This window comes from Haliotis asinina, chromosome 14 (genome assembly GCF_037392515.1).
Source record: "Haliotis asinina isolate JCU_RB_2024 chromosome 14, JCU_Hal_asi_v2, whole genome shotgun sequence".
NCBI lineage: Eukaryota > Metazoa > Mollusca > Gastropoda > Lepetellida > Haliotidae > Haliotis > Haliotis asinina.
In genome coordinates, this window is record NC_090293.1 from 54,699,725 (window position 1) to 54,715,537 (window position 15,813).

General features: G+C 42.4%; 1 protein-coding gene across 1 annotated transcript in view; it reads left to right on the forward strand.

The window, feature by feature from the left end:
• The window catches only part of LOC137261875 (doublecortin domain-containing protein 1-like), a 51,052-nt gene that overhangs the window by 1,398 nt on the left and 33,841 nt on the right, over positions 1–15,813 (forward strand). The window contains exons 2-13 of the mRNA XM_067799683.1: positions 6,079–6,247; positions 6,820–7,050; positions 7,318–7,379; positions 7,781–7,893; positions 8,145–8,413; positions 8,555–8,654; positions 8,809–8,902; positions 10,660–10,826; positions 12,192–12,287; positions 14,263–14,352; positions 15,197–15,283; positions 15,445–15,546. Of these exons, the coding sequence (XP_067655784.1) occupies positions 6,081–6,247; positions 6,820–7,050; positions 7,318–7,379; positions 7,781–7,893; positions 8,145–8,413; positions 8,555–8,654; positions 8,809–8,902; positions 10,660–10,826; positions 12,192–12,287; positions 14,263–14,352; positions 15,197–15,283; positions 15,445–15,546 (1,578 nt within the window). The 5' untranslated portion in view covers positions 6,079–6,080. The remainder of the gene's footprint in view (positions 1–6,078; positions 6,248–6,819; positions 7,051–7,317; positions 7,380–7,780; positions 7,894–8,144; positions 8,414–8,554; positions 8,655–8,808; positions 8,903–10,659; positions 10,827–12,191; positions 12,288–14,262; positions 14,353–15,196; positions 15,284–15,444; positions 15,547–15,813) is intronic.

The following is a 15,813-nucleotide window of genomic DNA, read 5'->3' on the forward strand; positions in this document are numbered from 1 at the left end:
ATGCGAGACCCTAGCTGACTGAGTGTGGTACACATTCCCGGTGGTACGAGAAAGACAAAAATGTAGGAGCCATGTTGTCATCCTCTAGTTTAAACATCCCCCCTAACATAGTACAAGATTGTGAGCCCTCTTCTTCACCAGACCCACTTTGCATTTGTTTTCATCCTTATCGAATGGTGACATCGACCCAGGTCAGAGAGTGATTAACACTTGAACAAGGACTCACTGGGGTTCTGTAGCGTTAGTGACTGATTGACTGTGCGACGAACGAGTGACAGTCAGCCTGGCAATTTTGCAGTGTCCAGCACAGGGGTATCTTTTTTACTTACTCAAAATATTAACACCAGCAGTAATAGTACTAACACTGCTCCCATACCTCTTGTCACACCCACTAGTATGTGATCTCCTCCCGTTCCAGCACGCCCTAAACACATTATTAAATGTCCCGTTCACATTGTAACATCTTCACCCGAAAACCTGCTAGACCATCTGAAACAAGCCACCCCTGTAAGTGTTAAAAAAACCTGCACCTAACTCCTGCAGACCCCTTCCAGTCTGTCTCACCTCCATGCTCTCCCACACCTTCAGCTGTTGATGCAGTCTCTGACCCCACATCCCCTCGTAAAGTCTCCCCACCACCTCGGGTTGTTACACGTTCCAATGCTAAACAACCCCATCCCTTGAATCTTTTTTATCTAATTTCACATTTAGGTAGCACTGAGAGCTCTGTTTCTTTCTGCCAGGGGTATTTTGTACTGGGTATTACCAACCTAAGCAACCTGTCTAACTGTCAGCAAATAATACACTTACACAATTTATTACCAACCCAAGCAACTTGTCCTAATTGTCAGCAAATACTAACACGCACTTACACAATTAATTGCAAGTGTAAGGTTCCTGACTGTCGTTTCTAGTGTAACTGCAAAGTATGGTAAAAAAGTAACAAAAAATCAGGTTCCAGCGCAGTGGGGTACGTGGTCTCTGGGTTGAATGTGTCACTGAGAAAAACTGTTGTGCTCACCTACTGCTTTGCTCATAAAATGTCATGTGCCGACACAATCAGAGAAATGAGATCAGAGAAATGAGTATTGATTTTGATGTGATGGGAAAGTCCTAGAAACCTCAAGAGAAACAGTACCAGACTATTTCATGTATTGTAGAGAGGTATGATCTGCGATGGTTGAAAAGAATGGTTCAGACAAAATTGGTGGTGCTGGCTTGACGGTGTAAATTGATGAAAGTAAATTTGGGAAACGTAACTATCATAGAGATGGGATGGTAGAGGGTCAGTGGGTTTTGGGTGGTATTTGTAGGGAGAGTAGACAGTTCTTTCTTTTTCCTGTAGAGACACGTGACCAATGGACATTACTTGATGTTATTTGTAGGAAAGTGGTGGGGGGTAGTCATATTGTTACGGACTGTTGGAAGGCTTATGACGGACTGTCTGACCTGGGTCACACCCATAGTAAAGTCAACCATTCAGAGAACTTTAAAGGTAAGTGTATGCAGTATAGTATGAATTTGCAAATAATCCGCCATTTACAGTAATGATTATTTGTATTTATTACCAAATATCATCACCGGTGCCTGTACAAACCTGATCGAAAACTGGTGGTAGTGCATCAAAAGGCAACTACCGACAACACACACTACTTTGCTCTACATCTAGCCGAATACATGTATCACTGTAGTGCAGAGAAAGACATTTTTTTGCAAATCTTAGAGGACATTGGCTCCGTTTACTCTGGTGGCCAGTAGAGGTACGTTGTACTTTTCTTGAGTATTGATCAGCTGTATGGAATATAGCTTACATATATCGATGTTGTTATGCTGACTTCAACCTATGCGGAGAACCGTTTGATTCCCGAGGCTGAATAAGGGAATGACAGTTACTGCAGGTCGTATATTGTTTTTCATGCCTTATACAGGCTTGATGTTGATGGTATAACTAGTGATTAATTTGAGTGACAGTTCCTAAGTTAACATTTTGGGGTATGGGCGGAACTCTTACCCGATTGTTTATGTCATCACACAAAGTTCAATTTTTAGGATGTTTTAGCCTTGCGTAATCAATATTCCAGCACCTAACACGTTTAGGCACGGCATGCGGAATTAACAAGGCGCATGAAAATCAACGATTATACAAACCTTCATCAATATAAAATGTTCATAAAAACATATATTTTGGCATTTGACACATCACTATAGTTACGAGATGAAGCCATCGTCCAAACGACAGTATCAAAGTCAGTTGCGCGCAACGACATCAATATTCATGATAGCTAAAGTCTGGACAAACAGTATGGGGAATAGTTTACGCCAAAAGCTGATACCGATGTTGTACAATGCTCATGTCTCACAATGCTAATAAGAAGGTTTTAGTCAGGAAATGTTCAGAATTTGTCTACTATTGTCTTTTTCATCAAAAAGACGGATTTAAACAAATACAAGTTCCAGTAATCTTGAATGAAAATTTAAATAATAGTCTACATGCCTTTGGAGACATTTACTGAATAAATACAAGCATCTGTTTGTTATTCATTAATTAAAACCATTTGATTTGATCATAAAAAGTCATATTAATTGTTTTTACTGAGTAACTTTTCATGAAAATTTGTTGTAAAGTTATAAGGATTGTTTCTGAAGTTGGCTTCCGAGGATATTTTTCCCGGACAACACCCTGCCTTCTGGAGTCATGACCTTTTAGCATTATCATCTACCAATACAGGCGACTGGCAGATCGGTGATGTCATGAATGAAACTATTTTTGAAGGTTTAATTTCGTTTTTATGTTTTTTCATTAGTGCAGAAGAGTAAACATCCGTTTGCTGGAAAACTTTGGATAAAAAACTCTGCTTTGAAGTTTGTGATTTCCGACACTTCACAGAAGGAAGAAGACGACTTCATGTTTACAAACGTGAAATCTTACGTCACACTGTTATGTATAGCGACCGCGTAAAGTCTTGACAACCAGTATGGGGAATAGTTTACACCAAAAGCACGAAATATAGATGTCTGTGAATTTACATTACGCCAGGATATTTTAAATTGTACATGTGTGACCTTTTTGCAGTGAAATTTTGGAAATGTTTATGTGATTTTAGTAGAGATCAGTCCTTCTGAAAACATGTTTGTCTGGAACTCTATCTCGAGATAATTCTGTTCTTGAAGAAACAATTTTACCACAGGATCTTGTTCTAAAGAACTCATATACTTGTTAGATTATTTCTCCTGGAACGAGTTCCTCCTGTACCCCACTCTTTTTACATAGTGAATTTGCTGCGAGAGTCCTTCCCCAGTCTAATATTCCAACGCTGAAATAACTTCATTGTTACGTTTTTATACCTGTTCTTGTTTATTGAATGTTTATTTAATGTGGATCAGTGCTCAATAATTAAATTTTTATTGTGTTCATTAAAATTCTGGCAATCTGAGTGGTTAACTGGGACAATTTTTATTTTATTTCATTTCCCAATGAATCTAAAAAAATAAGCCACGCCCACCAAACCGGACTACTTTCGGCCTGAGGAATGTCAGGGAATACCTTTACACAACTAGAGAATTCCCTTGCACTCAGGTACCTTAATGAACTTTGGATAAACATTGAAGTGATACATTGTGGTTAACATAAACAAACAACTCAAAATATTTCGTGAATGTTAATAGCGTTGTAACGTCTCGACAAGAGCATGCATGTTGGAACATCAGTTCATAGCATCGCAATCCCAGTCACATCACAATCTCTTTCCACTTGTGCAAATGCTGCTGCCACTGACAATCTCAGTTCCACCACTAACTTCATGTCATCGGGGTTCATTTCCAATTCTCACTTTTCAAACTGTGTCTTTCAGTTCGCTGGTAATAATTCAAATGTTTGAACTTGAAACTTTGCTGTTACTGGAACGCGTCACGTTTTGTTGTTCCGCTCTGATTCGCCCCCAGTGTTAGCTTGGTTGATTGACAGCTGTTTGAGGGTGCTGTATGCTGACTGGCTAATGGTTTGGTAGGCGTGTCATTTTATGTAAATGAGTCACCTGAGTCATGTCATGTCATTACGGAATTCTTACACCGAAAATGTTAATCGGTGGTAACAAAAATATCTGTTTCGACGAATTTGATTATGTTTAAATAAAGTATTGTTGGAAGCCTAAAGTATTTGTTGTTGAATTTAATTATAAGGATTCATACAGTTTGCACACTGGTTTTAAGTTTTATACCTCAGTGCAACGAAAAATGCACAGTCAATCCTTAATTATTGAACATTACAGTAAGCTGGGGTTATGACAAATAAGGACCCAGTAGTTTTACTTTGTTATTATTGTAGTTGGTTAGACACACTTCAACCAAAATATCCAGCATGTTTGTGACCTGATGCCTTGTCCTTCTATCCGTCAGGTCATTATAAAAGTAAATACAGGTGCTGGTTTATGTTGTTCCGTCTGTCTTATTATCATGTGTTAATATTATTACCTACCTAATACTTTTAATATGACTCACTGTGACATTTAGCAAAAGGCAGTGCATATGGGTTGTTTAGTTGCATGAAATGACCGTACAAGAACATTTCTGTTAATATAGGTAATAGAGCCATCTAACATGTGTAGAGAATAGATGACTGTGGTGTAATCTAATGCAGAGTGGAACTTGATAAAGGAGTTCTGCGCTCTCTAGGACTTGCGTCTGGTCTATTTGAAGGACCTCTAAGGCTCTTAATGTTTTCTGTATCAAGACCTTTTGTCATTCATGTCTATTTCTATCTGGAGAGATGCCATTTAGAACTTAGTATTGGAAGAAAACGCTCTACTGACCACTGTAATATGTTCCAACTGTGTAACTAACTAGAAAAAGAAACTACCTATGTGCAGTTGTTGCTGCAATCCCAAATTTGTACAGTCAGGCTATGTTGATCCGGACACTTCTGTTTTTCATCAAAGACGTTCGGATATTGAAACGTATTGACTACTGAAACGAACTTTTATGAACACCACTACAGTAGAGTTACTTCCCATAGACATGACAATACAAAACCATGCAAACGTATACAAGTTTCAAAAGACTTTATTACAGTTTGTAGACATAACAACTTGAATATTCATGTAACAACCAATCAATGCATACAATCATACTATCGAGTTTATAAAACAACTCCGTCTCGTCCATGTTATAATTTTATAATTTTGACACGATTGGTGTTTTATTCAGCAAGTAAGCATGACAGGCATTGCTCAAACTAACCAAAATAGAGACCTACTAATTGATCAAAATCGCAAACTAACGACATGTTCAACTCGGAAGAATCACTTAACAATTAGATCTACCACTCAATGGGGCTCATGGTGTGAGGGAATTATCCGAACCTTTTTGATGTACCGCCGGATTAATGAAGCAAAACTATGTGTAATTAGCTAATCTGTTACCACTAATTATCGTCTGGATATGGAGAGTGAAGCACCGGATTAATGAATCAACAGGTAATGAGTTTACATAGTAAACAAGATTGGTTACAGCTAGGTATTGTTCAGATATCGCAGGAATCGTATTATCGGGGTCCGGACTAACGCGGCCTGACTGTACATGTTTAGCAAAAGTGTGATTATTGTCCCATGTATGAACACTTTTCTTAAAACCTGTTTGTCGTGAAGACTGAACAATCACTTCACTATGATCTCACTCGAAAATGCCAAAAACTGACGTAGCCGCAACAAGAAGGGCCACAGGAATGTCAAAAACGGGTGCTCCCAACCGCCATGTTGCAAGGGCATTGGGTTGCACAAGACAAACCATAATTCGACTGTTTAACTGTTTCAATATAAAAGGACACACATGTGATTGACCCAAAAGTTGTCCTCTCAGAGTTCCAACAAACTTTGCTTGTCATTTAGTTGTGGGCACAGTGTCCTACACTCAGCATTGAGGGAATAAATCTCAGGCTCATTAGCTAGCATAAGTACAAGTAACCAAGCACAGATGTGCATGTGCATCACTATGTAGATGCAGCCACGTTTAAAGTAACTTTAAGTTAAGCCCTGTTCCAGCTCTCAGCTTGTTTTGAAATTTCATATTGACTGTGTATTTCAGAAATGCCGAAGGGTGGGGACATGGACGTCCACAGGGCGTCCACTCGGGACAAGAATGTGATCAACTATAACCCCAACAACTCGGGCATGATCAGCTATGAAGACTTACTTATAGCCCAGTATTTGGAGGAAATGAAGAAATCAAAGTCTGAAGTCAAGAAAGACAGAGAGTCAGTAATACTCATCATTGCCATTGTTTGAATTGCTAATTAGGCCACCTGAGGCGGTGAGGTGCCTAGTAGTTAAAGCATTCACTCATCCCACCGAGGACGTGGGTCTGATTCCCCACATGGGTACATTGTGTGAAGCTCATTTCCGGTGTCCCCTGCTGTGATATTGCTGGAATATGATAGAAGTGGCGTAGAACCATGTTTACTCCAGCCCACTCACTGATAAGACCACCATGAAAATCCAGATTAGAATTTCTTGCCAGAAACAGGACTAATAGTCAGACTTGCTCTCTTGGTTGACATGTCATTGTATCCCAGTTGTGCTGATTGATGCTTACGCTTTTGATCACTAGATTGCCTCATCCAGACTTTGATTCTGTACAGAACGCCACCACAAAGCTAGAATATTGCTGAGTTAAACGTTAAACAACAATCAAGCCAGCTGATTAGGCCACCAGAAGGTGGACAGGTTAGGATAGGTCAGCAGGAGCTGGACTGTGATAGGGTACTCATTATGCAATGTTGATTACATGTTTTACAACAAGCATTATGAAAATGTCTACCTCCTGCAGGGTTCCAGCTTCTCCATACCTCCAGCGTTTTCCCCCAACACCCAACTCATACAGTCGACCACGGAGACGTCCAGCTTCTGCTGTCAATATGCGCAACAAACAGCGAGCTGAAAAACCAAAGATAGATGCCAAGTTTATTGCTGATCCCAACTTGTGGGATCCAGAAACACCCCGTGAGAAGAGTGTGAAGAACTTCTGCCGTCCTGCCAGCGCCCCGGTCAGGAGAGTCAGGTAGGGGACATTAAATTCAAACGTATTTCATGTAAAGAGTCATAGTGTGATCATCTTGTATGACCCATACACCCCAACACCAAATCATGATCAGCAGTTATGAGGTGTTCCTTCTTCCACTCACAGACTGTAGATGAAAGGCAGTTTGTCATTGGTTCAGTTGGCTGACACAATCTACGAATCATCATCAGGAACACTGGCTGCCACCTGTGTACCTGCTTCAACAAGTGAGGCAGCTTCGTAAATGTTTGTCTCTATCTCTTCCAGCCGTCCAGTGTCGGGGGCTTCATCTCGCTGCTCATATAGATGGGCTGGCAGACCATCCTCAGGTAGGTTGTGTGGTACGTGTGTATGTGGGAGGGATGGGTGGGGTGGGGTGGCGGCTGTGGGGGTGGGCAGGTTCCATTGCATCCCCAGTGAGATCTAGTGTTGGGGCAATGATTGTGCATAGAATGGAGGTAGCATGAATTGTGATAGGATGGGTGGCTTCACCTGATGGGTTTTGAAATGTCCAGGTAGAACTTTCAGCCTTGTCCAAGAAAATTAATTTTGTTATTTCGTCATCAGAAGAAAAAACTTGGCCTGTTACTGTGTGATGACGACATGAATTAACCCATGTCCACTTGTAGTGGGGTAATTGTTGTGGGGCATATAATATGTTTTCATGTGAATTTGTATATTGCAGTGCTTTTACGGTCCAAGCAATATGTTTGTTTCCTTTTGTTTCCAGGGAAACGACCCAGAGGTCTCTACCGACGCCAGCCACACACTATACGTGTCATAGCATTCAAAAATGGAACAAGAGACAGTTTTGTCCGAGCTACAGCACCGAACATCAAGATGGTAAGAAATAGTTTTAGTCAGTGGTTCATTGTCTACAGAAGTATTTGACAACCCAAAAAACACCATATCAACAATTTGTGTAACCAGCCATTTGTTTGGTCATTAGTCAATATAGAACTTTCCATGGGTCCAGAGGGTCCAGTGACGGTTCCCAGCCCTTAGTAGAAGCTGTAATATCCTTACTTATGCAAATGAAATACAGGTGCCCTATGTATATGTCAAGTGAATTAGCATACTGTCTGTGTTGACAGCTGTTGGAGTTCCTCACAGTCAAGCTGGGTCTGCCGTTCGCAGCCAGGAGGATCTTCCTGGAGGATGGCATCGAGGTGTTCGAAGCAGGGGACATCCTCCCTGATTCTGATGTCTACATCTCCATGGGGGAGAGTTACAAGGATCCTCATCTTCCCACCAAACGCAATCTGATCCAGAGGGAGGGCGCTGTATGGACACTGTCAGGCATCATGCTCCCGGAGGAGGGCAAGAAGAAGCGGACCAGGTCATGCCTGTCCAGAAGAATGAAGTATGTTCACATGTTACTGAGGGTTTCTTTATGTGATTCAGTTGTAAGCTATTGTTGTGAAAGCACCCCGGAATGTCTTTTAGTCTTGGTGGTATTAACTATAGACATACATCAGTATATTTGGAATGATTTGTTTTACAGAGCTCTGATTGAACAGAAGAAAGTGAGAATCCTAGTTTACCGGAATGGGCGGAGTAAAGAACCCATGGAGATAGTGGCCAACTTGTCCAACACAGAGGAGGTGAGCTACCCTTTGTATTGTAAATTCAGTAATGTGCATGTATTGTGAGCTATGTTGTAAATGGTATCTGCAGTGCTGTAACATGATATCGGAAATGCAACATATATATGTGGTAGTGGTAGGGATTGTGTATTTTCTGTCTTGTACGTTTCAGTTCCTTGTTGCCTGCACGGCCAAACTCGACCTGCGAAGTCACGCCCGGATCCTGTATGATTGGGAGGGCAATGAGATAACTGATCTGTCTGCAAGTATGTCAGAATCATGGCATCTGTTTGGAATAGCATGATGTTTTACATACAAAATTTAGAGCTATTATGATATCTTTATCTACAGTAAGCTGAAAACATTCTGTGTCAGCTTATATTTTGCATGTGAGGCAATTCGTTTGGTGGTGGGTATTGTTCGAAAGCTCTGAACATCATCATCACTGTACCATGGCCACCAGTATTTTCACAGTTGTAAGAAGCGATTTTATTGCATAATAATTGGTTTCAAATGACGCTTTTCTGCCTCAGCCTGCTGTGAGGATCGTGATTGGTCAGAATCATGCACATGTCCTTAGGCAGTCGATCATATTAAAGCAATGGATATTGTCCTCGTAAATCAAAACTTTTAGATTCAGACGAAAGTTTTGGGTACGATCATACTATTGAATGTTTTACAAAAGGCCTATCGTGCTATGTTCTAACCTGTGACAAAAATGCTTCATGCATATATAATAGCATTAAACATCGTGTCTGAGCGCGAAGTTCGAGGCGATGAAAGCCGAGATGTTTCTTGAATCACATTAAACGATAACACAAAAAAAAGGTGGAAATAGCAAGTTGTAATGTATGTCTGAAAATTTGTTTGAGTACTGTTATCAATTATATTTTCCAGTTTATTCAGTTTGTTTAATTATTACATTCTGTGTTGGAAAATATGAAATTTTAACTATAAGTTATATATTGATATACTTATCCTGTCTCACGTTATGCATCTGTCTTCCTCTCTTCATTGTGGAAACGTGCTGTCAGCTAAGTTGAATCAAATCTTCTTGACATCTGACCACCCAACCTCTCCCCCTGCAATAGACACCTGTCAATCATCCTGTACACGCAGCCAATCATGTGACATCCTCTACTTGTCATTCTCTTCTTGGAGCTCCAAGTAATCTGTGATGCGGGGAAGGAAGGGTGGGCATCCATCATGTGAGATAGGATAAGTATATAAATATACAATTTATAATTAAAATTTCAAAATTTTTAAACTTATCCTATCTCACGTGATGCATTATCCCACAGTTGGCTGGAGGGCTGCAGATTACCCTCTGACACACTGCACAGGCGAGGATGCATTCCACAAGGGGCCAAGAGTAGCTCCAACTCCCGATATGCTACTCCGTACTTGTGATGGGTTGCTTCGGAACTCCTGAAGAACCATCTTCTGCCCTGCACCTATCTCTTATTCACCCGCCGGTACAGATCAAATTCATCGTCATCTAATCCCATACACACACTACATCTAGATGACCTCTCACACAAGCCAATACACTCGACACAGGAATTGTGCGGACCTGCCGATGAAAAGTTGCAGTTGCATTCACCACAAGGCTTGCATTTTTTAGAAGTATTCTTCTCTTTAGAAAGGCCCATTATCAATCACTAAATCAAGCTATCAATTCTCTCGCAAAACAACATGTCCAGCCTGTGGTGCGACAAGAAAGAAAATGACAAGTAGAGGACGTCACGTGATCGGCTGCGTGTACAGGATGATTGACAGGTGTCTATTGCAGGGACAGAGGTCGGGTGGTCAGAGACCAAGAAGATTTGATTCAACTTAGCTGACAGCATGTTTCCTCACTGGGTCGAAGAGAGGAAGAGAGATGCATAACATGAGATGGGATAAGTTTTAAAATTCAGCGGTATACATAACATGATTATCTGCCTCTCAATGACTTTGATTTACTAATCACGATCCAGCGTTTACTGAAGTCAGGGTAGAATGACGTGTGTTTTGTGTGCAGCACCTATCCTGGATGACTGTCTCCAACACGGAGGCACAGCTATCATGGGGCCACTCTGGGTCTCTCTGGGGGAGGGTTTCAGCCCAACTGGCACTGCCGACTTCATCGCCAGCATCAAGCAGATCGTCAAGTCTCGGCTGAAGGAGGTTAAGAAGTACAGAACAGAGGTAGGCGGTGTGAGAGGTGGTCCTTGAGGTGAGAGGTGGGCCATGATATGAGAGATGGGCCGAGGTGTGAGAGGTGGGCCATGATATGAGAGGTGGGCCGAGATGAGAGAGGTGGGCCATGATATGAGAGGTGGGCCTGATTATGAAAGGTGCGCTGTGTTGTGAGAGGTGGGCCATGATATGAGAGGTAGTCTGTGACATGAGAGGTGAGCCGAGGTGTGAGAGGTGAACCGAGATGTGAGAGGTGGGCCATGATATGAGAGGTAGTCTGTGACATGAGAGGTGAGCCGAGGTGTGAGAGGTGGGCCATGATATGAGAGGTAGTCTGTGACATGAGAGGTGAGCCGAGGTGTGAGAGGTGGGCCGAGATGTGAGAGGTGGGCAATGATATGAGAGATGGGCCGAGATGTGAGAGGTGGGCCATGATATGAGAGGTGGGCCGTGATGTGAGAGGTGGGCCATGATATGAGAGGTAGTCTGTGACATGAGAGATGGGCCGAGATGTGAGAGGTGGGCCGTGATGTGAGAGGTGGGCCATGATATGAGAGGTGGGCCATGATGTGAGAGGTGGGCCATGATATGAGAGGTAGTCTGTGACATGAGAGATGGATCGAGATGTGAGAGGTGGGCCGTGATGTGAGAGGTGGGCCATGATGTGAGAGGTGGGCCATGATGTGAGAGATGGGCCGAGATGTGAGAGGTGGGCCATGATGTGAGAGGTGTGCCGTGATGTGAGAGGTGGGCCATGATGTGAAAGGTGGGCCGAGATGTGAGAGGTGGGCCATGATGTGAGAGGTGGGCCGAGATGAGAGAGGTGGGCCATGATATGAGAGGTAGTCTGTGACATGAGAGATGGGCCGAGATGTGAGAGGTGGGCCATGGGGTGAGAGGTGGGCCGAGATGCGAGAGGTGGGCCATGGGGTGAGAGGTGGGCCGAGATGTGAGAGGTGGGCCGAGATGTGAGAGGTGGGCCGTGATGTGAGAGGTGGGCCATGATGTGAGAGGTGGGCCATGATATGAGAGGTGGGCCGAGATGAGAGAGGTGGGCCATGATATGAGAGGTGGGCCGAGATGAGAGAGGTGGGCCGTGATGTGTGAGGTAGTCTGTGACATGAGAGATGGGCCGAGATGTGAGAGGTGGGCCATGATGTGTGAGGTGGGCCGTGATGTGAGAGGTGGGCCATGGGGTGAGAGTTAGTCTGTGACGTGAGAGGTGGGCCGTAATGTGTGTGGTGTGCCGTGATGTGTGAGGTGGGCCATGATCTGAGAAGTGGGCCTGATTATGAAAGGTGCGCCGTGATGTGAGAGGTGCGCCATGATGTGAGAGATGAACTGTGATGTGAGTAGTGTTGCTTCCAATTCCAGATTAATTATGCAATGAGTGATGAAGACAAGCACAAAGTGACTGTTGCTGGCGTGTTGTCTCTCAGTCCTGATCAAGTCTATGAAGCCTTGGAAAGCGTGAGTATTCAGTCATAGCTCATCCCATCCAAAGACTGTGGATTACTACCTCAAATTATTGTTTTGTTAGCTCCACTGATGCACAGGTTATTGTTTTGTTAGTTCACCTGACCCTAGGTTACTGTGATATACTTGTTTACCTGACCATCAGGTTATTGTTTCATTAGCTCCCCTGACCCTAGGTTACTGTGATATACTTGTTTACCTGACCATCAGGTTATTGTTTCATTAGCTCCCCTGACCCTAGGTTACTGTGATATACTTGTTTACCTGACCATCAGATTATTGTTTCATTAGCTCCCCTGACCCTAGTTTACTGTGATATACTTGTTTACCTGACCATCAGGTTATTGTTTCATTAGCTCCCCTGACCCTAGGTTACAGTGATATACTTGTTTACCTGACCATCAGATTATTGTTTCATTAGCTCACCTGACCCTAGGTTACAGCGATATACTTGTTTACCTGACCATCAGATTATTGTTTCATTAGCTCCCCTGACCCTCAGTTACAGTGATATACTTGTTTACCTGACCATCAGGTTATTGTTTCATTAGCTCCCCTGACCCTAGGTTACAGTGATATACTTTTTTACCTGACCATCAGATTATTGTTTCATTACCTCCCCTGACCCTAGGTTACTGTGATATACTTGTTTACCTGACCATCAGGTTATTGTTTCATTAGCTCCCCTGACCCTAGGTTACTGTGATATACTTGTTTACCTGACCATCAGATTATTGTTTCATTAGCTCCCCTGACCCTAGTTTACTGTGATATACTTGTTTACCTGACCATCAGGTTATTGTTTCATTAGCTCCCCTGACCCTAGGTTACAGTGATATACTTGTTTACCTGACCATCAGATTATTGTTTCATTAGCTCACCTGACCCTAGGTTACAGCGATATACTTGTTTACCTGACCATCAGATTATTGTTTCATTAGCTCCCCTGACCCTCAGTTACAGTGATATACTTGTTTACCTGACCATCAGGTTATTGTTTCATTAGCTCCCCTGACCCTAGGTTACAGTGATATACTTGTTTACCTGACCATCAGATTATTGTTTCATTAGCTCACCTGACCCTAGGTTACAGTGATATACTTGTTTACCTGACCATCAGATTATTGTTTCATTAGCTCCCCTGACCCTAGGTTACAGTGATATACTTTTTTACCTGACCATCAGATTATTGTTTCATTACCTCCCCTGACCCTAGGTTACTGTGATATACTTGTTTACCTGACCATCAGGTTATTGTTTCATTAGCTCCCCTGACCCTAGGTTACTGTGATATACTTGTTTACCTGACCATCAGATTATTGTTTCATTAGCTCCCCTGACCCTAGTTTACTGTGATATACTTGTTTACCTGACCATCAGGTTATTGTTTCATTAGCTCCCCTGACCCTAGGTTACAGTGATATACTTGTTTACCTGACCATCAGATTATTGTTTCATTAGCTCACCTGACCCTAGGTTACAGCGATATACTTGTTTACCTGACCATCAGATTATTGTTTCATTAGCTCCCCTGACCCTCAGTTACAGTGATATACTTGTTTACCTGACCATCAGATTATTGTTTCATTAGCTCCCCTGACCCTAAGTTACAGTGATATACTTTTTTACCTGACCATCAGATTATTGTTTCATTACCTCCCCTGACCCTAGGTTACTGTGATATACTTGTTTACCTGACCATCAGGTTATTGTTTCATTAGCTCCCCTGACCCTAGGTTACAGTGATATACTTGTTTACCTGACCATCAGGTTATTGTTTCATTAGCTCCTAAGGCTATTTGCTGTTGTAAGCTCACTTGACCTGTTGGCTATTGCAATTTGTTAGTTCATGTGACCATCAGGTTATTGTGTTTTGTGAGTGGCAAAAAATATTGTATTAATATTTTTCCAAATGAAGGAAATATTTCCAGTCGGGATACTGAATGTTTTGTTTATGGGGTTTCTCCAGGCTGATGAGGATATCGACAAGCTGACGAAAACACTGGCGAGGCTGAAGGTGAAGCTGGATGGCCTGGAGGCTGAGAGGGAGAAGGAGGAGGTAAGGAATTGTGTCACTCCAGACACTTCAGTACTCTGCGTAACTCTGGACTCGGCAGAACTGCATAGTTGCTGTGTATTTCTAGACACTAAGCACCTCTTGTCACTACGTAACTCTGGTCACTATCTAACTATGGTCACTACGTAACAATTGTCACAACATAACTCTGGTCACTATCTAACTATGGTCACTACGTAACTCTTGTCACTACGTAACTCTTGTCACTGTGTAGCCTTAGGCACTTTGTAGCTGTAGTCACTATATAACTCTTGGACACTGTGTAATTCTGGACACTACGTAACTCTGGTCACTACATAACTCTTGTCACTCTGGACACTAGGTAACTCTTGTCACTATGTCACTCTGGACACTAGGTAACTCTCGTCACTATGTCACTCTGGACACTAGGTAACTCTTGTCACTATGTCACTCTGGACACTAGGTAACTCTTGTCACTATGTCACTCTGGACACTAGGTAACTCTTGTCACTATGTCACTCTGGACACTAGGTAACTCTTGTCACTATGTCACTCTGGACACTAGGTAACTCTTGTCACTATGTCACTCTGGACACTAGGTAACTCTGGTCACTTAGTAACTCTGGACACTGCATAACTCTGGTCACTTAGTAACTCTGGACACTGCATAACTCTGGTCACTTAGTAACACTGGACACTACATAACTAGGGACGCTGTCACTCTGCACACTACATAACTCTGGACACTCTGGACTCTAACTCTGGACACTACATAAATCTGGTTTAACATAATTCTGTATCTGCTGAGAAATGCCAGATTCCATGAAGAGCAAGCTGGTCACTGATCTGTCATATGTTGTTACAGTCTATGGGAGCGATGTACAAGATGTCTCACATACAGGAATTGAACGTGGATGACAGATTGGTTGGTACCAAGGGACTCAAACTCAAGGTAAGTGTTCTTCATCTCAGACTCTTGTCGTAAATTGAACAGCCTTAAATATTCAGCCTGCATTGATAAGTTGAGAGGTTCCAAACATTCAGAGGATGACTTCATGTAGTTTCAGTGTTTCCATTTCCACCTGCTTACTGGCATCATCTATATGGTTACAGGTGTATGAGAATGGTATGTCAGAAGGAGCCCAGTACTTCTTCTTCAACCTGAGAGGTGCACTGAAGGGGATAGGAAACAATCCTCCCAAACTGATGGCCAGGGTAAGTTCAGCTCAACAGAATCTGAAAACCAATCAAGGTCTACCATCTATCTCACTGTTGTATATACAGATCTACCGTCTGTCTCACTGTTGTATGTACAGATCTACCATCTATCTCACTGTCACGTACAAATCTACCATCTATCTCACCGTTCTATGTACAGATCTACCATCTATCTCACTGTCTTGTACAAATCTACCATCTATCTCACTGTCATGTACAAATCTACCATCTATCTGACCATTCTATGTACAGATCTACCATCTA